This window comes from Heterocephalus glaber, unplaced genomic scaffold (genome assembly GCF_053883595.1).
Source record: "Heterocephalus glaber isolate CG9 unplaced genomic scaffold, H.glaber_assembly_v1.0 deba00001504, whole genome shotgun sequence".
NCBI classification, from domain to species: domain Eukaryota; kingdom Metazoa; phylum Chordata; class Mammalia; order Rodentia; family Bathyergidae; genus Heterocephalus; species Heterocephalus glaber.
In genome coordinates this window covers 45,462,595-45,486,988 of record NW_028258324.1, presented here as the reverse complement: position 1 = coordinate 45,486,988, position 24,394 = coordinate 45,462,595, and the positions used below count along the sequence as shown (strand labels likewise).

The following is a 24,394-nucleotide window of genomic DNA, read 5'->3' as shown; positions in this document are numbered from 1 at the left end:
GAAACTCTTTCAGATAAAATTATAAAAATATAAGTATTATTTTCTAGGAAAAGATAAAGGAGGCACCCTAAAATCTACTTGTTAGATGATGGGCACAAAATTCACTGTTAAATGCTGCTATGCTCTGAAAAGCTTTACTCTGCTTGCAGATTTTGAAACACTTCAAAAGACAAGTCTTCACCAAGTTTTGCATGTCAGTAAATACTGAGGTCTGGTGAGGACTACAGAAATAACTCAGCCAAATGGTCATATGAGGGAAATAAACATGAAACTGTATTTCTATAAAATGTTCTCAACTGTACGGAAAACTTCTTTCCCAAGTAAATTCCATAGAGAGCTTCATCGATACCCATAATGATCCCGTCTTTCTTGATAATAAGAATGCCCCAGTCAGACTCCAAAGATTTTATTTCATACATTTGTTAAAAAATACTAATCCCTTAAAATTATGGCCATATTTAAAACTAAATGTTAATAAGAAATAAAAATCTCATCTATATTTTTCTCTCTAAAGTATTTCTTGGAGCCTTTCCAAAAAAAAAATAGAAGACTAACTTTTGAAGAAGTTGTATCCTAATTAGTAGTCTATTTCTGCCTTCATCTTGTTTAGTTTGCTTATTAAAAGGCAAATATCACTGTTGCAAAAGTACAGTCTATAAACAGTAGAAATATATCAAAGATTTTAAGGTTATATTGCCAAATCAAAAAACAGAATTTTATGCAGACAAGAAAAATGCAGAATTCAGTGGCTTTAATAAAGTCTCTATGAGGGAATCTCAGGTAAGAATAGTAAATTATTTATTATACTTATCACCAGATTTCTCTTGTTGATTAACACCAATAAAAAGACATATGTGACATTTAAGGTATGTAAGTACCTTAAACACATTATGAAATTGGACAAATAATATATAGAGAGCTGAAAGACCCTAGTTCAAATTCAAGTTCTATAATTTATTGGTTCTGTATCATTGAGTTTTTGACTTAAGCACTAAACGGATACTTTACTAAGATATGAAGAACTGGAAAGAGCATCTTTGGAATAAGACTTGCAGTCAAAAGTTCAGTTTAGCTCTATCAAATTTACTGTATTTACCAGTTATGAGATGAAAGGTATTGAGTACATAGTTTAGAATATTCACATGTAGTGAAAAGAAAGAATGAAGCTGGGAACATAAGTTTGATATTATGATGGAACAGAAATGGAGAGAAAAGCTAGGAAAGTGTAGTAAGACAGAAGGAAAGAAAGCATTTCAAGAATACTAAAAGCGATGCTGAGACATCAAGTAGGATAAAACTAGAGAAATTACCATTTGATCTGGCATGGTGACAGTGGAGGGGTCCAGATGAAAACCTAGTTACTACAGGCTGATGAGAAAATGCAAAGTGAGAAAGAGGAGACATTGATTGTACTCATCAAGTCCTTGCTGTGGAAGTTCAGGTGGATGTGGGTTCATGTTAGGGTACTGTAAAGACATCTGACCCTTGTGACATAGAAAGCTCTTGGCCATATTGTTATGTTGATAAGGAACAATACAGAAGGTAGAAAAGACAATTCAGAAAAGAGGAAGGTAACTGGAAAAGCAAAGATCTTGAGATATTAGCAGACTGGAAAAAGAAAAAAATGAAGACACTGAGAGAAGAGAGAATTTAAATATAAAAAAGAAAATAAATTGCTGATGTAACAAGTCACTTAAGAGGCGGCAGGGATGAAAAAATCTGACATAAAAATTTGAAAATAATTCTGTCATTTGATAAAGGAGAGAAGAAGTAGAGATGAATGGTGATGGAAAGTACTAGGATAGAAAACACAACTTGAGGGAATTTGTACAAGAACTAAGCTTATTAAAGCAGGAAATGTGTTTCTTTACAGATTCAGCAATGAACTAGTAGGTAAGATGAGAGAGAAGGAAATGGCTGCAGTAGCAGATACAGCCAGTAGCTTAGTATATTATCATTTTAATATAGTCCTAATAAAGGATATATTAAATTGTGTAACTGAGCCTAGGTAAGGAATAAGCTAAGGGTAGAGGGCATTAAGCACAATTGTTTGAAGAGAAGAGGTAGAGGGATAAGTCAGTTGAAAAGAAGCCAAGGGAGTGAGCTGCTTTAAAGACATATGATAAATGGCAATGAAGGAAGGAGTGGGAGGAAGGGCCAGTGTGGAAGGCACACAGTCAAGCACCCAATGTGTCAGACATGGAATCACAACCTAGAAGTGCTCTTTCTACAGATGCTTTCCTTCACTACAGCCAGCTTCTTTTCCTTGAGTTTTGCATTGGGATCTATAATGTTTAATAAGTATTACATAGCAGAGGTGATAAAGGAAGGCAGATGGTTCAAAAAGAATAGTGATGGGCTCAGAGTCTCAAATCAGAGTTCTGAGACTTCAGCCTTTCCCACCGTGATGGTTAATCTTGACTGTCAACTTGATGGAATCAATAAACTCTTTGGAAATTAGGAAAGCACACTTCTGGGTGTGTCTGTGGTGTATTTCCAGAGATTTTTAGTATGTGGGGCAGCAAACTGAGCAAAGAAGCCCTACGTTGAATGTGAGCTGCACCATTCTCTAGGTGAGGGGCCTGGATGGAGCACACTGGAAGAAAGAGGAAGCACATCAACAGGGTCTCTCCTTCCCTTTGCTTCCTGGCCTCCATGAAGGAAGCTGTTTTACCCTGCCATGCCCTTCTGCCATGATATTTTTCCTCACCACAGGCCCAGGAACAGTAGAGCCAGTCAACCATGGACTGAGACTCACAAAATCAGAAGCAAGTACAAATCTTTCCTTTCTGAGTTGATTTTGTCACAGTGATTCAAGCTGACACAATCCCTACACTGAGTCAAAACCAAGTCATTTACTTTGTTCTTTATCCTTTTTAAAAATTTTCCTGTCTTCATCTTTTCCTTTTGTTTTCTGTGCTAAGATTGAACTCAGGGCCTTGGAGAGTGTAGGCAAGCACTCTACTACTGAGCTACAGCTTAAGCTTGCACACCATTTTCAGTCTGACTCTGAGCTCCTGTTTCCTCAGCTATAGAATGAAGGAGGGTGGATTTCTCAGTAGTCACAGTCACTGTACCCAGTGGACAGTATTCTCAGGAGCTGCTGATCTGGCAAGATGCTCAGTGTTGTTCTTTCATTTATTACTTGTTTAATACTTGTAAAATGCAAAGAAGTATGAGCTGCTTAAAGAGGCGTGGTGAATGGCAATGAAGGAAGGAGGAGAAGGGCCAGCGTGGAAAACACATCAAGCACAGTCCCCAAGCTGCAAGCATTGCCACTTACTGTAACACCGTTTTCCATTAGCTCCCAGTTCAAAGCCTGGCTGGCAGACACAAGTGAAAGATCCCACTGAGTTCACACAGAGATGACCACAGTGAGCAAGCCCTTCAGTACATTCATTTATATCTGCAGAAAGAGAGGCAACAACTATGTCTTAGCAGCTCCAATTAAGATGTATTTGCAAGCTATAAAAATGAACTAAATCCCCCCCTACATTTAATCCCTGACATTCTTTAAGAGTAAATATAGTAGAGGCTCCATTTTCCTTGTGGGAAAGGAGCATTTGTAAATAAACCAATTGCTTATTACCTCTTAATTTTGTTCTGATGCTAATAAACACTTCTTTCTATGATATTCTACTGCTATTTATTAAATGAAAAGAAGAAAACAAAAAGCAGGTCTAATTTATCCCTTAATAATAGAGGTAGAATCATGGCAATTTCTTTAGGAATATTTATTGTATTGTTCATAAAAAATAGCATCTCTCTGATTTTAAATAGATAGCATATGTGTCCACAGACGGAGATTTTTGGCCTTTATATATAGCATCAATGGTTTGTTATACATGTGACTATTACAAGACAGGTGACGTAAACACTGGTATCTTCTTTTTCTCCTGACAATGAGGACCAGTTTTATTCAGTATTATTCCAGTTTTCTGGCCAAGTTTCTGGTCTTCCCTTTTTATTAGATGAGTTTCATCATCCTTCTTTTGACTAATGTTTCTTCTTCATACTGTCCTGCATGCCATCCCTGCTAGAACTTTTAAGAGAAATCCTCATTATTCTAATGTATTTGCAAAACTCTAAGTAGAGTAGTTTTTGAGATAGATTTTCTATGAATAATGTGTCATATTAAAATAGATGTTTGAAAGAGATAATAGGGATTTTTTATATATATTATATATATGTATATTTATATATGTATGTATGTTTCTTTCTACATATATTTGTCATTGTCCAACAAACATTAAACAATAGCCTGTTCTTGTCCAGGGCCTGAGTTAGGCAGATTCCATAGAAAGACAGGGCCAAAGCAGAAATGTTCTCTGTTAGAAAATATGTTTAAAAAATCCATACATCACTTCTTGGCATCTTGGCTAAGATCAAATGTAAAAAATCCATACATTTTTTTCTCTAATTTTTGGCTTAATGAAAAAAAGCACTAAATTTTATGTCTAATTTTCTTCCAATTTCTCAAAATGTTGGTCCCTTAAGTCAGGAAACATTTTTGTATTTTTATATGTAATCCAAACAAAATGTTTATTGTTTCATGAAAATGTCATGATAAAAATGAAGGGGTTTGTGATTTTTCAGAAGTTATTAAAGACTTCCCCACAGGAATGATTTCATTTATCAGTCCTGGTCATACAATAATTTATCACTTTCATCTTTGAATTGCAGTATCTGTTTTGCTAATTCTAGGAATCAGAAACATATAACCTTGTATTTACAAAGTTCCTTTTTTACTGTAATTATTCCTAACCTCTGAGAATATTCATGTGCACATACTTGCTTTTCAAAGTTAGTCCTACCTTCTGAAGCCTATAATAAAAACCTCCCTGTGTGGTTATGGAAAGTTCTGAAATAGTAATTCTGGAATTCACTTCACAATAAAAAATAGAAAACAAAAAGCATTAATGCTGAAACTGCACTAGGTCATTTATTAATTGTAACTAAGAATTTCACTGAGTTTTGATAGCATTATAAAAATATCTTTCAGCATGATCAAACAAGAATTTAAATGTTCCTTTTAAGCATAAATGGAAACACCTTTTCCCCTAGCTGCTCTAACTGTTCAAAACTGAACTACCACAAAATTTCAAACAATTACACAATTAAGCCATCAGCTTCCGTTTCCTACCCTCACAGGTCTTTTTGTCTTCAGACAGCTGGTACCCTGGGTGGCAGGCACACCTGGGCATGCCATTCTCATTCTGACATATGTGAGCACATCCATTTCCACCTGTGCAGGGGTCCATCTCTGAAAGCAATTAAGCATTGAGAGTTTACAGTTTATCCAGTTTAGAAGGATGTGCACAGTGGAAAATGGACAAAGAAGAATATATAAGGCACTGGAACCATTGGGTTTCCCACAGAAACGTGGAAATGACTCCACAAAGTCCTCCCCCATTTTCCTCTGGAACTCACTCAACAGAAAGTTTTTCCGTTTTGCCATCATAATCCCAAACCTGGAAAAATCTAAATGTAGCTAAAGGCTAAAAGAGGATTAGCTTGTTGTCACTCTTCCCAAAAGTATATCTCCCGTATTCTGGTACCTAAATTTAAATGAAGAATCAATGGAAATGTGTTCAGAATACTCTGCAGTTTTCCTCTTTCATCTTTTCCACTTCTGGGAGTAGAAAAACCAACCTTAGATCCTGTTTCTTCCTTCAGTCTGCTCTGCCTCTGAACAGTCAGTGTCCAAAAAAGGGCAGACATAGGAGACAAAGGGAGGCTCCTAGCTACAGATGGCATGGGATGGTGATAAAGAAGTTCAAATATGATTCCAATTAAGTAAGTTGACCTCCTTTCCCCCTTCATTTGCTCCTGTGGTGACAAATCTTAGTCATATTCTAAGTTCAAAGTAATACAAAGCCACACAACTTACCAGGAGTACCTCCACCCAATTTTGTCAATTTTCGAGTGAAGTAGTTCTGGTCTAACTCTATGAATACAACTTTACCTATCTTACAGGCTGCTAGTAGCTCACAATTTCTACTTCTGCTTCTTGCTTTTTTCATACTGAGGGATTTAGCTGAGTTGTAGATCAATTTATGAGTATTACTATTTGAATAATAGAATATCTGAAATATAGACATAAGGTATTTTTTAATGTATTTAGGTCCTCAGCTTATTTCTACATTTCATGGTTTTCAGATTTTGCAGTTTTAAGAAATATTGCTCCTATTTATTTTATTGTTTTTAATGCTGTTGTGAATTGAATTGTTTTCTAATTTTATTTCTGGATTGTTCAATGCTAGCACACAGAAATACATTGATTTTAATGTGCTGATCTTGTACTCTGTAACTTTATTGAATTCCTTTTATTAGTTCTAATAAATTTTGATGTGTACTCTTCAGGATTTTCTTCTTTGTTCCTATTTGGTTTGCTTTTCATTAATTAATTGTAAATAGTTATTTTGGTACAGTGTGATTAGAACTTTCTACACAGAGCACAATATCATGTCTTCGGCAAATAGTTATTTTCTTTCTTTTCAAATATGAATGCTTGAGCTGGGGATTTAGCTCAGTGGTTTTGCCGCCTGCTGTGCAAGCTCAAGGACCCGAGTTCAATCCCCGGTACCAAAAAAATAAAAATAAATCAAATATGAATGCTTTTTTATTTTATTTTCTTCTCTTATTGCTCTGGGTAGAACCTCCAGTATAATTTTTAAACAGAAGTAGTATGAGCAGACATCTTTATCTTATTCCTGTTCTTAGAAGGAAAACTATTTCACAATTAAGAATGATGTTAGCTATGGGCTTTTATAAGCTCTTTTTACTAGGAAGATCCATTCTAATTCTAGTTTTTCAGATTATTTTATCATGAAATGGAATTGAATTTTTTCAAGTGATTTTTCTTCTTTAGTGAGATGATGATGTGAATTTTGTTTTATTCTGCTGATACGGTTTATTGTATTAATTCATTTTCAGATGTTCTACTAATGTTTTCCTATGATAAATTCCCCCTGCATTCTGCATAATGTTTTTATGTTGTTGGATTTAATTTCCTAATATGTTGTTGAGGATTTTTGCATTTGTACATTTAAGATATATTGAGCTATCATTTCTTTCTTGCAATTTCTTTGGTTTTGGCATAGAGGTAATATTGGCCTTATGGAATGAATTGGGAAATATTCTTTCTTCTATAGTTTGAGTTTGTGTTATTTTTTCATGGTTGTTAGCAAGTGGTTTTCTCCTGAAGATATCTTGGTGTTTTGGTTTGTTATGCAATGTTGATTTTATTTCCAGCTGGGTACCCCAGTGTAAATTCCCTATAGTTTCTTTGGCTATGATTAGTGACATTGAGCATAGCTCATACCACATTGGAGACATAAAAACCCACTGTTTCTTTGGGTCTCACAGAGCAGTACGTGTAGGGTGTTCGCAGTGTAGTTATTCCTACAGAGGGGAAGGTGGCCTCTGCCAAGTGATGGTGGTTTCCTTAGGCACTGTTCATATTGACTGTGTTCCTTGCAACGGTCTCTGGAGCTGGCCACTCCACTATATATGAGTGGCCAGAAATATTTGCCCCCTAATTACACACTGGAATGAGCCCTGCTCTGTGGCACAAACATTCAGTCTTGTCAGGAGTGCACAATTAGGCAACACATGAGTTGACTGATTCAGAGGATCTGCATGACTACAATAGCAGCAAACATTGTACTAATCCTCTCTGCTGTTACTGTGGCTGTGCCCACCCAGGAGTGGGACCTCAGACCCCCACCAGCTGTGCACACCTGGGGAAGGGGACACTTCAGGAGTTTTTCTCTCTGATTCTTTCTATTATAGTACTTTCCAGGAATTGGGCAGGAGTGGGTTATAGTTGTACCTGAGCAATACTCCTCTGAGGTGTTTGCAAGAGTGAGCAAGAGTGTAACATGGTTAGCACCAGGCAAAGCTTCTCTCTGAATGGTCTTAGGTTGTGTGTCTGGTGCAGAGCACAGCCCAGCTGTGATGGTGCTGTTTGACATGGCTCTAGTAGGCCTATGTGAGTGGGGAGCAGTAGAACCTCAGGGTTTTCTCTTTGGCTTGATAGTGGCAGATGTCCTACTACCCACAGAAACCGCATGTGAGCAAACACACCCCCAGGCTCAGAGGCCAGGCTCCCCAGTCTTATCCCCTGGTTCTTTTGTGTTTTTTTTCTTAAATTCTTTTATTGATACATTTTAGGTATACAACACATTTACATTTCTCATTGGGAACTTGTACCTTTATATGATGTATCTTGGTTGTTACTTTTCCCCATTCCTAGCCCTCCGTTCACCCCCTCCACCCTTCCCTATTTACAAAGACTTTATTTCCATTTTTTCCGTTTCTCATCATTTTTCCTTTCCCTTCTTTCCTTTCCCCTGCCCCTCCCACTACCCCTACCCCTTTGGACCTTTTCTTCCTATTTTGCTTTATCGATTTTTCATTCTAATCATTGGTACATTTTAGGTATACAATATAATGACATTCATCATTGGAAATTTGCGCCTTTACGTAATCTCTCTTGGTTCTTATGTTTCACCCTTGCCCAGCCCTCCCTTCAACCCGTCCATTCCTCCTTATTTACAAAGATTTTGTTCCTATTTTTCCATTTTCTCATATTAATTCCATTTTCTTCTTTCCTTGCCCCTACCCCTCCCAATTCCTTCCCCTTTGCCCCTTTTCTTCCTATTTCATATTACCTATTATACATTTTAGTCCTTATTTACACTTTCAGTTTCTCACATCGGAGAAACTACTCGGTACTTATAACATCTGTGTCCTATTTATTTCACTTAAGAGTATCGCCTCAATGTGCATCCATTTAGCTATAAATGTCTCTAATTTCTCATTTTTTATGGCTGAGTAGTACTCCATTTTATTAAAAACCCCACATTTTCTTGATCCAGTCTCCAGTTGATGGACATTTGGGCTGTTTCCAAGTTTTAGCTATTACAAACTGTGCTGCTATGAACATGGGTGCACATATATCACTGTGGTATGATTCTTTTAATTGTTTTGGGAAGATAACCAGCAGGGGAATAGCGGGGTCAAATGGGACTTCCAGTCCTAGTTGTTTGAGGTATCTCCATACTGATTTCCACAGTGGTTGCACCAGTCTACACTCCCACCAGCAGTGGAGAAGGGTTCCTCTTACCCCACAGCCCCACCAGCACATGCTATTGGTTGATTTCATGATAGCAGCCATTCTTTCTGGAGTGAGGTAGAATCTCAATGTTATTTTTTTTCATTTGCATCTCTCGAATAACCAGTGATGTTGAACATTTTTTTCATGTATTTATTTGCTATTTCTACTTCTTTGTCTGAGAAATGTCTGTTCATTTCAGATGCCCATTTTTGGATTGGGTCATTAAATTTGAGAGGTCTGATCTTTTTAAATTCTTTATAGATTCAAGATAGTTGACCTTTGTCTGAGGAAAAGCAGGTGAAGATTTTTCCCCACATTGTGGGTTGTCTCTTCACACTGCTGGTGGTTTCTCTTGCTGTGCAGAGCTTTTTAATAAGAAGAGATTCCATTTGTTGATTGTTTGTGGTAGATCATGGGCAACTGAGGTTTTGTTCATAAAAACTTTTCCTACACCGATGTCTTCAAGAGTTCTACCTAATCGCTGTTCCAACTGGTTCAGCGTTTCTATTTTAATATTTAAATCTTTAATCCATTTCGATCTTAGTTTAGTGCATGATGAGAGGTACAGGTCTAGTTTTAATCTTTGGCAAGTTGAAACCCAATTTTTCCAGCACCATTTATTAAAGAGGCTATCTTTCCTCCAGCTAGGGTGTTTGGCTCCTTTATCAAAGGTGAGATGGCTGAATGTGTTTGGCGTTGTTTCTGCATGTTCTAATCTGTTCCACTGGTTCTCAGGTCTGTTTCCTTGCCAGTACCATGCTGTTTTTATCACAGTAGCTTTGTAGTATAGTTGCAAGTTGTGGATTGTGATACCCCCTGCCATGTCTCTGTTACCTAGAATTGCTTTTGCTATTCTGGATCTCTTCTTGTTCCAAATGAATTTTTGGATTGTTTTCTCAAGGTCCATGAAGTATGCTGCCGGGATCTCAATTGGAATTGCATTGAATCTATATAGCAGTTTTGGAAGTATGGCCATTTTCACTATATTAATCCTTCCTACCCAGGAGCAGGGGATGTCTGTCCATTTTCTGATATCATCTTCAATTTCCCTTTTCAGAGTGCTATAGTTTTCAGAGAAGAGGTCTTTGATTTCTTTCGTTAGGTTGATTCCTAGGTATTTCAGTTTTTTGGATGCTATTGTGAAAGGAATTATTTGCCCTATTTCTCTCTCAGTGAGTCTGTCATTCATGTAGAGGAAAGCTATTGATTTTTGTGTGTTGACTTTGTAACCGACTACTTGACTGAATTTGGTTATTAAGTCTAGAAGACTTTTGGTGAAGTTCTTGGGGTCTTCTATATACAATATCATGTCATCCTCAAATAATAACAATTTGACTTCTTCATTTCCTATCTTTATTCCTTTTATTTCTTTCTCTTGTCTAATTGCCGTGGCTAATGTTTTCAAAACTATATTGAACAAGAGTGGTGATACTGGGCATCCTTGTCTTGTTCCTGATTTTAGTGTGAAGGATTTCAGTTTTTGACCATTTAGTATGATACTGGCTGTTGGTTTTTCATAGATGGCTTTTATCAGTTTGAGGTAGAGACCATCTATTCCAATTTTTTGTAGGGTTTTTATCATAAATGCGTGTTGGATTTTGACAAATGCTTTTTCTGTGTCTATGGAGATAATCATATGGTTTTTGTCCTTGGCTCAATTGATATAGTGTATTACATTGATTGATTTGCATATGTTGAACCATCCCTGCATCCCTGGGATGAATTCCACTAGATCAGGGTGTATGATCTTCTTGATGATCTTCTGCATTCTATTTGCCAGTATCTTATTAAGGATTTTTGCATCTATGTTCATTAGTGAGATTGGCCTATAGTTCTCCTTTTCGGTTGGGTCTTTCTCTGCTTTGGGGATCAAGGTGATGCTTGCTTCCAGGAATGAATTTGGGAGTATTGCTTCCCTTTCAATTTCATTGAAGAGTTTAAACAGTAGTGGGAGTAGTTCCTCTTTAAATGTCTTGTAGAATTCAGCAGTGAAGCCATCAGGGCCCGGGCTTTTCTTAGTTGATAAGTTTTTAATTACATTTTCAATTTCATTGGTTGATATTGGATTGTTTAGAATTTTTAGGTTTTCTTCATTCAACTTTGGTAATTCATATGTATCTAGGAATCTGTCCATTTCTTCTGTGTTTTCCATCTTATTGGCATATAGGTTCTGGAAGCAGGTATTGCTGATCCTCTGGATTTCTGCTGGGTCTGTTGTAATTTCCCCCTTTTCATTCCTAATTGCATAATTGCATGGATTTGGGCCTTTTCTTTCCTTTTTCTGACAAGGTTGGCTAAGGGTTTGTCAATTTTGTTGATTCTTTCAAAGAACCAACTCTTGGCTTCATTGATTTTTTTTGTATGGTTCTCTTAGTCTCCATTGCATTGATTTCTCCTCTGATCTTTATAATTTTCTCCCTTGTATGAGCTTAGGGGTTGTCCTGTTCTTCTTTTTTTAGAAGCTTGAGGTTAGCATCAGGTTGTTTAATTGGGCTTTTTCTGTTTTCCTAATATGCACATTCACTGCTATGAATTTCCCTCCTAAGACTGCTTTCATTGTATCCCATAGATTCTGATATGTTGTATTGGCATTGTCACATAATTGATGGAACTGTCTGATTTCTTCTTTAATTTCCTCTGTGACCCATTGGTTATTCAGAAGTGTGGTGTTCAATTTCCACGTGTTTATGAAATTTTTTGAGTTTCTTTTGCTATGGATCTCCAATTTCATCCCACTATGGTCTGATAATATATAGGGGATAACTTCAATTCCTTTGCACTTACTTAAACGTGTTCTATGTGTGAGTATGTGGTCTATTTTGGAGAATGACCCACATGCAGCTGAGAAGAATGTGTATTCTGATTGTGTGGGGTGGAAGACTCTGTAAACATCTGTTAAGTTCCTTTGTTCAAGAGTTCAATTGAGTTCTAGTACTTCATTACTTATTTTTTGTCTAGTTGATCTATCTATTTGTGACAGTGGGGTGTTCAGGTCCCCCACTCTATTGTATTAGTGCATATATGACTTTTCATGTCCGTTAGTATTTGTTTTATATAGTTGGGCACACTAGTGTTTGGTGCAAAGATATTTATGATTGTCATCTCTTCCTGTTGGATTGTTCCCTTTACAAGGATGTAGTGTCCTTCTTCATCTCTCTTAATCAGTGTTGGTTTGAAATCTACTTGATCTGCAAAGAGGATAGCTACTCCTGATTTTTTTCGGTTCCCGTATCATGGAGTATTGTTTTCCACCCTTTAACTTTCAATGTATGAGTTTCTTTTTGAATTAAGTGTGATTCTAGTATGCAGCATATTGTTGGATTTTGCTTCTTGACCCATTCTGCCAGTCTATTTCTTTTGATTGGTGAATTGAGACCATTAACGTTGATGGTTATAACTAAAACATATTTACTTGTCATTGCCATGCCTTTTTCTTTTTGTTGGGTTTTCCCCCTTTACATTTAATTTCTTATCATGCCAGATGGATTCATTCTGCTTTGCTTCCTGGGGTTGTGATCCTCAATGTCTGTTCCTAGGATATTGTCTAAAATTTTTTTGAGTGCTGGTTTGTTATCCATGAAGTTCCTAGGGTGCTGTTTGTCATGAAAGTATCTTATTTCTCCATCCATTTTGAAAGATAGTTTTTCAGGGTACATCAATCTGGGTTGGAGGCTGTTTTCTTTTAGGGCTTGGAATACGTCACTCCAAGCTCTTCTTGCCTTGATGGTTTGTGTTGAGAAGTCTGCTGTGATTCTGATGGGCTTTCCTTTGTATGTAATTTGTTTCTTTTCTCTAACTGCTTGTAGAACTTTGTTCTTCTGGTGAGTTTCTGGAATCTTAACAATTATATACCTCTGTGCAGATTTTTTTTTTGATCAAGGCTATTTGGAGTCCTATATGTCTCACTTATCTGTATGTCAAGTTCTCTTCCCCTTCTTGGGAAGTTGTCTGCCATTACTTCTGTGACAAGTTTTTTTTTTTTATGTCATCTGCACTCTCTCCTGTTTCTTCTTTGACTCCAATCAGTCTTATGTTATTCTTCTTTGCATTGTCTAGCAGCTTCTGGATTGATTTCTCATGTTCCCTTATAATTTTGAAGCAATTTTTCTTTTCCTGGTCATTAATTGCAATCTTATCTTCTATATCTGAAATTCTGTCCTCACATTGGCTCATTCTGCTGTGTAGACTTTCAATGGAGGCTTTTCATCTCCTGGAAATCTATTCTGATCTGTTTTATAGATTCCATTTGTTTCCTGTGTTGGGATTCCATCATGTTCCTCAGGTCCTCTCTAGATTTATTAATCATGTCTTTTACTAGGAGCACAATCTCTCCTGTTATCTGAGAAATTATTTCTGATTTCATTTTTTCCAGATCTCCTTTTGTTGCCAGTTCAGTGGGTCCAGGTGGTTGAGTATCAATGTTCCATCTCATTTCCCTTTGGGGTTGCTGTAGGTGATCTGAAAGTCTGGTTTTGAAACTTATTTATGTGTCTTCTCATTTCAGATTGGGGTGGGGTAGGGGTTGCTGTTGGTGCCCACGTGGCTGACCTCCACTGAGCCAGGAGCAGCGGGAGGGATGGTGGCCTGGAAGCCCCTTCCTCTGGGCCAGGAGCTGCAGGAAGGATGGCGGCCCAAAAGCCCTTTCCTCTGGGCCTGGAGTGGTGGGAGGGTTGGTCACTCAGAAGCCCCTACCTCTGGGCCAGTAGCAGCGGGAGGGATGGCAGCCTGGAAGCCCCTTCCTCTGTGCTGGGCCCATCCCCTGGTTCTTAAAAGGATGGCACATTCTGTTCAACTTTTCTGGAAATGTTTTCATCTGGTTTTGTTATATGTGATATGCTGGCTTTATAGTATTCCTTATGCTTCTAGCCTCTAAAACATGTTGAGTAGCCTTGGACTCATTTCTTTCTTAACATCTGGTAGAATTGAATTCATCCGGCCTGGTGTTTTCTGTTTGGAAAATTATTATTTATTTGATTTCTTTAATGCACATAAGACTTCAAATTGTCTATTTCTTATAGGAGTTTTGGCAGATTATGTCTTGCAAAGAATTGATCATTTATATTCTGGTTATAAGGTAAAGTAGACAAACTCAAAGAACTATCTGAAGATTGCAAAAATCCTCAGGGCAGGGATGTAGCTCAGTGGTGCTGCGCCTGCCTGTCAAGCACGAGGCCCTCAGTTCAAGCTCAGTTTTTGTCCCCAGGTACCAAAAAAAAAAAGATTACAAAAACCCTTTATAATCAGTAAGACAAGGTGAAAGAAAGAGTAATAAACATATAAGTATGATTTAACTATAAATAATTTAATGTAGTTGACATTTGTAACAATGTTGGTTGATAATTGCAGAAAATACATTATTTTCAAATCCAAATAGAACACCAAGCATGATAGATCATATTCTGAGTCAATATAAAGTCTCAATACATTTAAAATGTATTAAAAATGTCTGTTCATCTCAGATGCACATTTTTTGATCAGGTCTTTAAATTTGGGGGGTCTGAGTCTTTTAAAATTCTTCATATATTCTAGGTATTAGTCCTTTGTCTGAGGAACAGCTGGCAAAACTTTTTTCCCAGTCTGTGGATTTTCTTCACTCTGTTGGTGACTTCTTTTACTATGAAAAAGCCTTTTAATAAGATGAGATCCCAGTTGTGGATTCCTTGTAATATTTCCCATGCAATTGGGGTTTTTCATAAAGTCTTTGCCTACCCCTATGTCTCTGAGAGTTCTACCTAGTTTATCTTCCAGCAGATTTAGTGTTTCTCTTTTAATATTTAGATCTTTGATTCATTTTGATTTTAGTTCAGTGCATGGTGAGAGACATGGGTCTAGTTTCAAACTTCAGCATATGGAAAGTCAGTTTTCCAGCACCATTTATTAAAGAGGCTCTTTCTTCCAGTGAAGATGTTTGGCTCCTTTGTCAAATATGAGGTGGATAAGTGTGTTTGGAGTTGTTTCTGCATCTTCTAATCTGTTCCACTGATCACTGAATCTGTTTTTTTGCCAGTTCCATACTGTTTTTAATCACAATAGCTTTGTAGTATAATTTCAAGTCAGGGATTGTGATTTCCCCTCTTCTTTGCCTTTAGAGGGGCATGGAAAAACAAGAAGAATCAAGATTTACCTTGTACAGGTACAAATTCCCTCTGATGAATGTGATCATTATGGAAATCTAAAATGTACCAATAAAATAATTAATTTAAAAAGATAAATAACAATAACAAAATAGAGAATATTTTATGTGTGTGTGGCTTACATTAAAGACAAAGAAATTTATATTTCTTTATATCCCCTTGGATTCGGGAAGCTCATTCAGAGAAACTATCGCATTTATTCATTCTGTTCTAAGCCACCCAAACATGTTTGTCTAATAAATGACTAAAACTGTTCTATAGGACACTGTAACTGACATTTCTCCTTTTACATCATTTGTAAAAATCAACACAGAATGAATGAAAGACTTAAATATAAAGCCTGAAACTGTAAAACTGCTAGTAGAATACATAGGATAAAAGCATCTAGATATTGTTGAAAACAATGATTTTTTGGATATGTTCCCAAAAATACATCAAGCAAAAGCAAAAATAGAATAATTGCATTACATTGAAGAAAAAATTTTTGTTACAGCCAAGGAAACAATCAACAGAATAAAGAGACAACTTATGGAAATGGACAAAATACTTGCATATCATGCACCTGATAAAAGCTTGATAGCCAAGTTATATTAGGAACTGAAATACTCCATAGGAAGAAAACAAATAACTCAATTGAAAAGTAGGCAAAGCTGGGAGTATAGTTTTGTGGCAGAGCATGTTCTTAGCATGCATGAGGCTCTGGGTTCAATTTCCAGCACCAAATAAAAAATGGGCAAGGGTCACATATACACATTTCTCAAAAGAAAACACAAATGGATAACAAGTATATGAAAAAAATGTTCATTTGTTAATCATTAGGGACATGTAAATTAAAATTATAATGAGATACCACCACATACCTTCTCATACCTTTAGAGTGGCTATTATAAAAATATAACAGGTATTGCTGAGAATATGGTCAAAAGAGAACACTTTCACATGTTGAATGAAGATGTAAAAGTAAAGCAATATTGAAAGCAGCATGAAAGTTAATCAAAAATTTAAAAATAGGTGTACTATATGATTCATTAATACCAATTTCTACTTTATATTGAAGAAAAATTAAATCAGTATGTTGAACAGATATCTGCACTCCCTTGTCCATTGCAGCCAATATATAGACTCATAAGAGCAAATATGGAATCAACCAAAGAATCCATCAACAGATGAATGGAGAAGAAATTGGTTTGTATGTTTTCCTTAAATAAAAGGAAATTCTGACATGTGCAATAACACAGATGAACATGGAGAACTTCTACTAAGTAAAATAGGCCTGCCCTAGAAAGACAAATATTAAATTATCTTACCTATATGTGGAATCTAAAAAAGTTGAATTCATAGAAGCAGAGAGAAGAGTAATAGTACTTGGGAATAGCAAAAGGGTCAGAGGAGGAGTGAGGATATTTTCATCAAAGGGTATAAAGAGTGAGTTAGACAGGATGAGTATGTTCTATAGAAAATAGTGACTATAGACATCATACATATTATACTGTATAATAGAAAATTGCTAAGCGAATAGATATTAAATAGTCTCATTATCAAAAACAAGCTCAGAGGGCCAGGGATTTAGCTCAGTGGATTCGCTGCCTGCTGCGCAAGCGCAAGGACCCAAGTTCAATCCCCGGTACCAAAAAAAAAACAAAAAAACAAGCTCAGAGGTGAGCTGATGGTTAAATTTATTAACTTGACATAATCAATTTACAATGTATGCATGTATCAAAACAAAACATCACATTGTACATTATAAATATTTCTAATTTTATTTCTCAATTATACCTTAATAGAGATGGGGAAGGGTAAGAACCTTGGTCCTAATAAAGAAGGTGACCTTTTATTTTAAAAAATCATAACTTATCTATGATTATATATTTTTCAAATTAGAGATATGTTTCTACTTTCCATACAATATATTGCATAAAGTCAGAGAGATATTCTTGGATTATTTTTAAATGAATTATACACTTATTTTTACAAAGTATAATATCAATTTATACCTCTGCAAATTTAAGGAAAACTTCTAAATCTGTGCAATTGTACACCAAGGCAGCTAAATGTTATTTTATTATACTCAGTGACACAAGATTGAGCTTAAATTCAAAATATTTTCTCAATAAAAGATGTTATATTTCTTTGAGTTTCCGGTGAAAATGTCTTTTCAAAGTTAAAGGCAGGATTACAGAGTCCATGGAAATGATCTAATTCCAGTCTCAGTTTGCTAACTCCAACAGAGATTCACGGAAAACTTTCTCAGAAACGTATGTTGGTAACCTCTATGCACCTGTCCATAGATCTGAGTGTATTTGGTAAGGCATTTTACCAGTCAGAGTCCCTTGATTTCATTTATATCTAACTTCTTCTGGATCTCCAGTGATGCTTTATCGTCAGTGATTCTACTCATGAAGTTGAGATGTCCCTGCTTAAAAAGCACCTATGAAGCTAAACAATGTGCATTTCATATATCAGGACACAGTGACATTTTACTGAGAAATATGTGTTAGCCCCCCAAAATATCATCCTAAGAGAAATAGTTTGGCTATATTGCAAATAACCCCCCCATACCCCCAATAACTCCCTCAGTTGTTGACATTTGGAATATAGCAGACTCCCTATCTATGCAGTAACACTATTATTAAGGGATATCTAGAATTTTAGCTTTTCTCTCCTTTGGATCAATTCCTACTCATCATTTAAAACTCAATTTAGCTATGGTCTCCTCTTAAAACCCTTCCTTAAATCCCAATAGGCTTGCTTCAATGCTATTCTCTGGGGTCCTCTTAATGCACTATAGACATCTTTACCACTGTGCTCCTACATTCTCTCCTTATGTATTTGATGTCCCTACTAAATCAGGAATTTTTGAAGGCGGGAACCTTTGGTCTTCACATGAAAAAACTCCTCATTTTAACTCCAGTGTGTGGCACATAATACAAACTTGAAAATGTCCCTCAGAAGAAGGAAATGAAAGACAAAGTAACATGTGAGAAGATTTTGAAGAAAATAAACAGGTTTTCCATTTGGTGAAATACCAAGTGACTATTCCAAGCCTGAACAAAGAAATCCTCAAAGCAAAATGACATAGAAAATCATTTGGAACGGTTTCTTTGAAAAGGACAGAAATCCTCCTAAATCTTTACATTTTCCTTTTAAGTTTTACTCATTACTAGTATTATTCATTTCACACACTCACTTTATCTGTTCAAGTCTCTCAGAAAGTTCAGACTTAATTCTAGCACGGCATTATGGATCTCTTTCATCTCATCCCAGATAAAATGCCAGAAACCTATTTAATTATGGAAAGAAGTGCAGTTGCCATTAGAGTTACTAAAAGCATAACGAACATGCAGTTCACTCTGAAGGCTAATCCAAACCAACTCAAGTTAGGGCCCATATGCGGCTTACAAGGGTGTTTACACATGAAGTGCTTGCTACAAATCTAAGATTCATAATTGGCAGCATCCTGGTTTATGAGCCAGTAAGATTGTATTCATCACACTACAAGACTTTGTACTGACTAAATGATGAAACTAGCCACCACTTCCTATGCAGCTATAGTTTAGTCTAGCTGTCAATTTGGCAGTTCTCGGGTTGCAAATTGTGAATACTGTTGCTTAGCATTCACGTCTGGTACACATCCCAGCAGTGGCAGTTTATCATCTACAGTCATGTTTCCCAACTATGATCTGACCCATCTGGAGAGCCAATTTCTAACGCAATTGCAGCCATCTCAGACAAGAGGCCTAGTAGTCAAGTGTCACATTCCTTAGGGCTAGGGATATTGTCTGCTTTGTGAAGTATTAATAGATGTAGTGAGAAAACAAATTGATAAGAAATAACCTTTTTTCAAGTTAAGGCATATTACATATTATTTTTAAAATATTCTATTTTCTGAATTTCTTATTATGATTATTGACTAGAATATTCATGGTGACATTGAATATATTAAACTTTCAAAAATAAAAAGCAAAGAGAAAAGATCAAAGAGACATGAAATTGTATGTAGCCTGACTCTGCAAAGGCCACTAGTTCTGGGACCTTGGATCAGTCACTTAAGTTTTGGGCTCTGTAAGCTCCTTATCTATAAATCAAGAAAAATAACAAGTATTTATTTAATGGGGCTGTATGAAATAATTTATATAATGCATCTAATACAGTAACTGGAATTATACAAGCACTCAAATGTTAGATATTATTTGTGTAAATATAACAAAAAGAGAGGGATTAAAATGTTTAAAAGGATAATAATTAGAAAGAGGAAGAAATTTTACAATTTGAGATATTTACAGAAAAACTACTGCGATGGTATGAAAATCATGAGTACATTCAGGCTTATGTATATGTAAGCATGAATGAAATTGAAAAGCTTTAGGAAATCCTTGCGTGGACAGTTAAAAGGATCAAAGCAAATACCAAACTCATAAATATTTACTAAATTCCTGTTATTTTTAAGGCACTGGGAGAGATATGCAAATAAGATATTCTTACTGCTGTTGAGGAACTTAAAAACAACTGTGTATAAAGAGAAAGAGATAAGGAATGAAACATTCAAGTATTGGAAAGAAGCAAAAACAAGAACCAGGAAAGAAGAGTCTCAAACCCAAAAGAAGAGACTTTTAAGAAGAAAGTCAAGAACAAAGTGGATCATGTCTTGAGAAGTCAATGGTCAGCAGAAAGGACTAACATTGTATGATTGTTTCCCTGTGTTAAGCATAGTTCAGGGACCTCAAACATGCTTCTTCAATATATCACTCAAGTAAGATCCAATCATAAGATGGTAACAGAGAATAAGAAGATGACTTTGGAAGAGATAACACTGAACTATGCCTGGAATTCTTAAAAAGATAATGATAATTATATTATAGGTATTTATGTAATACTTAAGAGGTACTATTGTAAGTGCTGTGCATGCATTCTTCCATTTAATCTGCATAACTCAATAAGGTACATACAATTTAAACCTCTATTGTACAGAAAAAGAAACTAAGGCAGATAACACTGTATTCAAGGTCTCTCCGCAAGAAGTTGATAGAATTGGCATTTGTGGAAACAGAAGAGTTCTAACTCGGGTCGTCTGGCTTCTCTGTCTATGCCTGCACTTGACTAAAGTAGGAAAACCTTGAACTTTTTTAATGACAGGTATGGAGATATGGTGTTTAGCAATATAGGTTGTTTTTTTTTCTTTTCAGTACTGGGGATTGAACTTGGGACCATATACTTATGAGGCTGGTGCCGGAACCACTGAGCTAAATCCCCGGCCCCAGCAATATAGGTTTTAAAGAGTGATGAGGGCTCTGGAAGATTAGTGATAAGAAGATAGAATTAAAGTGAAGTGACACTGGTAAGTGTACAGGACATAAAAGTTAAGAGGAAGTGGTGCTGTTGTTCCTGGGAGATGAGAGTAATTGTAGGAAAGGTTTGAGATTATATGGGTGTCTTAGTTACTTGTCTCATTGTTAAGACAAAGTACCTGACACCCAAAGTTAAAAGAGGAAAGGTTCTTTTCAGCTCATAGTTTATAGAAGTTCCATTCCATAGTTGGCTGGCTCCAAGGCAGGGTGGCATGGCAGGGAAGCATCACAGAGTAGAAATAGTCCATGGTAAGCATGCAGAAGACAGCAAAGCAACAAGCAGCAGGAATTCTGGCTTCTTTCTAACTCTTTTTATTCTATCCAGGCTACAAGCTTATTGATTGGTTCGATTCATATGCAGGGTGAGGCTTCCATTATCCACACCCTTAATCCCAGTATCATACCTTTAATGCACATTAACACACTCTAATCTAGCTACCTTAAAAATTCCCCGCTTATAACCTCATGAGGCTTTGGGGCAGGGCATCTAGATACAAGCCATAACAATAGAAATTTATTCCTAAAACTTAGCGTCCAAACACTGAAAGTCATTTTTGTGTGTTGTGTCTAGATGTCCCCCCAAAGCTTCATGTGGTCATAGATGGGGCTTTTTCAGAAGTGGCTGGATCTAAAGTGTGTGATATTAGGATTAAGTGTGTGACGCTGCAATTAAGTGAGTGATGCTGGGGTTAAGGGTGTATGATTACTAAACGAGTCCACTGATTGGTTTGGCATAGTTTTGGTTGTGGATAATAGGAAGGCCCACTCTGGGTGTGAATGCTACCTGCCCTAAGGGTCTGTAGCCTGGATATAGTATAAGGGACAGAAAGAGGGTCACTGTTTTCTGCTTGCTATTTTTTCCTCACTGCTTTGCTGGTTTACAGCCTTCCTGCCTTCTTCTCATCATGAACTGTGTTCTCCTCTGTGATGCCCCTCTGCCATGCTACCCTGCCACGGAGCTAGCCAACTATGAACTTAAACCTCTACAAAGTGTAAGCTAAATAAATCTTTCCTCTTATAAATTTGGGTGTCAGGTATTTTATTTCAGCAACAAGGAAAGTAACTAAGACAGTCATCAAAGAGAAACCCAAGGAAGGTGGTAATGGATAGTATATATGAATTTTGAGAATAAAATTTGGTGATGTGGATAAATCTTCAAAATAACAAAAAAGAGCTTGTCACTTTGTAGCCTAAAATGTGTTCCTCTGTGCTTCAGGCATCCAGCAATTTATCATGATCCAGGCAACTAACTAAACTTCACATGAATTATTTTAATTTTCATTTAAAACCTATGACATACATGCTAATATTTCCAACTCATAGATGAAAACATAGAGAAGCAATGAACTTAACAGCTGAACATCATGGTGAGTGGAAGAGTTAGGATTTCAACAAAAATTATCTGATCCCATAGTCCTTTACAGCACTATGTCATACCATGTCTATAATAGCTCAGTGTTATCAATCAGAAGAAACAGACTATAGAATTTTTTACCCAATCCACAATTCTGGAGTATAAATATAAGAAGGCAGTTGAGAACAATGGCACTAGGAGCAACTGGAGATCAGTATGTGGAAATTAGCTATGTGTGTAACACAAATACCAAGGGTCCATTTGGTGTGCTGGACAGGGAAAACCTATTCATATAGTGTTTTCTACAATGTTTTTGAACAGAGAATGCATCTTCCACAGGTTGAGGTAAAGATATAAAAGATTGGTTTGAAGAGAATTGGATGACATTGGTTCATTTTAAAAAGTATGAAGGAAAATCAATCTTTATTTCTTATCCTTTTCTAAATGTGGAAGTTATTTATCAAACACCTATTATTTTTATGATGCAGGATGGATTTTGGAATACATGTTTGGAATTAGATTTTACAAGAAAAGTCAGGATTTTAGGTATATAATATATGATTGAAATATATGGTGAATATTAAAATTTTTAAAAATTTATTGTTGTAAAAGACACGTTGCCATAAATTCCTCTAAAAATATTCCCCATTGCTTCAAACACAATTATCCTATTGTTCTCGCCACTTTCTGAAGCAGTTATGAAAGTCCTCTTTTGTGTTTTTATGAAGTGTGAACAAAAGTATAATGAATCTTGCTGCCATGTGCCATAGAATGGAAAGATAAACTTGTAGAAACATTACACTGTGCCCTCATTCACCTTATTTATCAGCTCTGGTACCATAGGACTCTGGCCCTTGATCAAAGTCAAAATGACTGAAAAGTAAATGTTTTGAATTGATTCAGGACATGTAGGCAGGTATGACAGTGCAACTAAAGACATTCATGACTGAGGAGCTCCATAACTGCTTCAGAAAATGGCAAGAATGCAATAAGTGTATTTGAATCACAGGGGAGTATTTTGAGGGGCATTAATGACAACATGTCTTTTACTGTAAGAAATTTTTAATGATTCACCATAATTTTTATCACATCTCCACACACATACATATATACATAGACAGATAAATAGATCATCTGATTTTTTACTTAGAAAGTATTAAAGTGCAATATGTTCAAATTGTTTCCAAAGTGCTACTGTAGCTTAGTGTCTGTCACAAAATATTTTCATGTGTAAGAGGCATAGCTAGACTATTACGGTTTAGATCTAAAATGTTCCCCCAAATCCCCATGTGTGTGAATTTGCTTAGCTCAGGGGTCCTACACTCATCAGCGCTGGAGATGGGTCACTGAGGGGATGACCTAGAAGGATGTAGCTCCCTCGTCAGTTCCAGTCATCTCTGCTTCCTGGTTGCATCGCGTGTACAGCTTTCCTCCACCAGGTCTTTCCACCATGCAGTGCTTTCCTCCACCAGGTCTTTCCACCATGCAGTGTCTGACTTGGAGGCAACTATGACCTAAAACCATGACCCACAACAAACATCTTCTCCTTTAAGTTGTGGGTGTTGGGCATTTTGTTTGAGGAAGGAGAAATTGGCTAATGCACAGACATACTAATGTGGGAAACAACTAAACTAGGGAACTCTACTAAAGCAATGGTAACTAATTTCTTGGTGTATTTATAGAAAACACAATATGTCACTGAAGACCATTTGATCTTAATCTTCCAATATGTCATTTATTAAGCTTTCAGATGATTTCTGTTATTATCAAAGAACTCAAGTTGATTTTTAAAACAAATACTGCAAAAATAAACACACAACACTTTCCAGATCTGTACTAATCAGTCCTCAGGCTCCAATCAAGAGTCCTTTATATCTTGAAAGTACTTTTTTAAGTACAACTTTTTACCTTAACACATTTCCCAATCTCAGCTTCTTATCAATTTAGTCAAATTTGAATTCATATAGATCATCTTTTATACTTACACATATTTCATAACTCAAAGGTAAGAAAAGGATTATTGGGCTTTTCCCCCAAGATACACAATGGTAATATAATTTCCTGGAAATCAAAAGAGGACTTGAATTTAGTATTCTATTATTTCAGTCTATGTGTGCTTATCAGGGTTGTCTTTAAATTTAAGTTTTCATAAAAATTTAATATCATAAATTATACAAACAGCCCTTGGGTCCTACAGTTCTAATCACTAGAATTTATCTTAGGAAATCAGCGGGCATAGGAGTAAAGATTTATCTTCAAGAATATTCATTGTAATTTAAACAAATAATAAAAATGTACACATTTCAGTACTTATCATAAGAATATTGTTATGATGCAATTATGAAAAACAGTGGCATGCTATTCCATAGACAGCCAGGATGAAAAATCTTGAGTTTCAGAGTTAAAGTGGCTGGGTTCAGATCCTTGTTCTATCAAGCAC

General features: G+C 36.2%; 1 protein-coding gene across 18 annotated transcripts in view; it reads right to left on the bottom strand.

The window, feature by feature from the left end:
- LOC101724814 (EGF-like and EMI domain-containing protein 1) overlaps nucleotides 1-24,394 on the bottom strand; it is a 634,038-nt gene that overhangs the window by 127,276 nt on the left and 482,368 nt on the right. For 15 of the 18 annotated variants that reach the window (XR_015441135.1, XM_087186963.1, XM_087186961.1 and 12 more), the window contains 2 exons: nucleotides 5,144-5,263; nucleotides 3,284-3,406 (listed from right to left, as the gene is read on the bottom strand). The exons of 2 other annotated variants lie outside the window; for them this stretch is intronic. Coding sequence is in view for 15 of the 16 variants with exons in the window: in XM_087186963.1 (XP_087043089.1) it covers nucleotides 3,284-3,406; nucleotides 5,144-5,263 (243 nt within the window). In the remaining variant the exon portion in view is untranslated. The remainder of the gene's footprint in view (nucleotides 1-3,283; nucleotides 3,407-5,143; nucleotides 5,264-24,394) is intronic. One more of the 18 variants, XM_087186962.1, reaches the window with a different exon arrangement.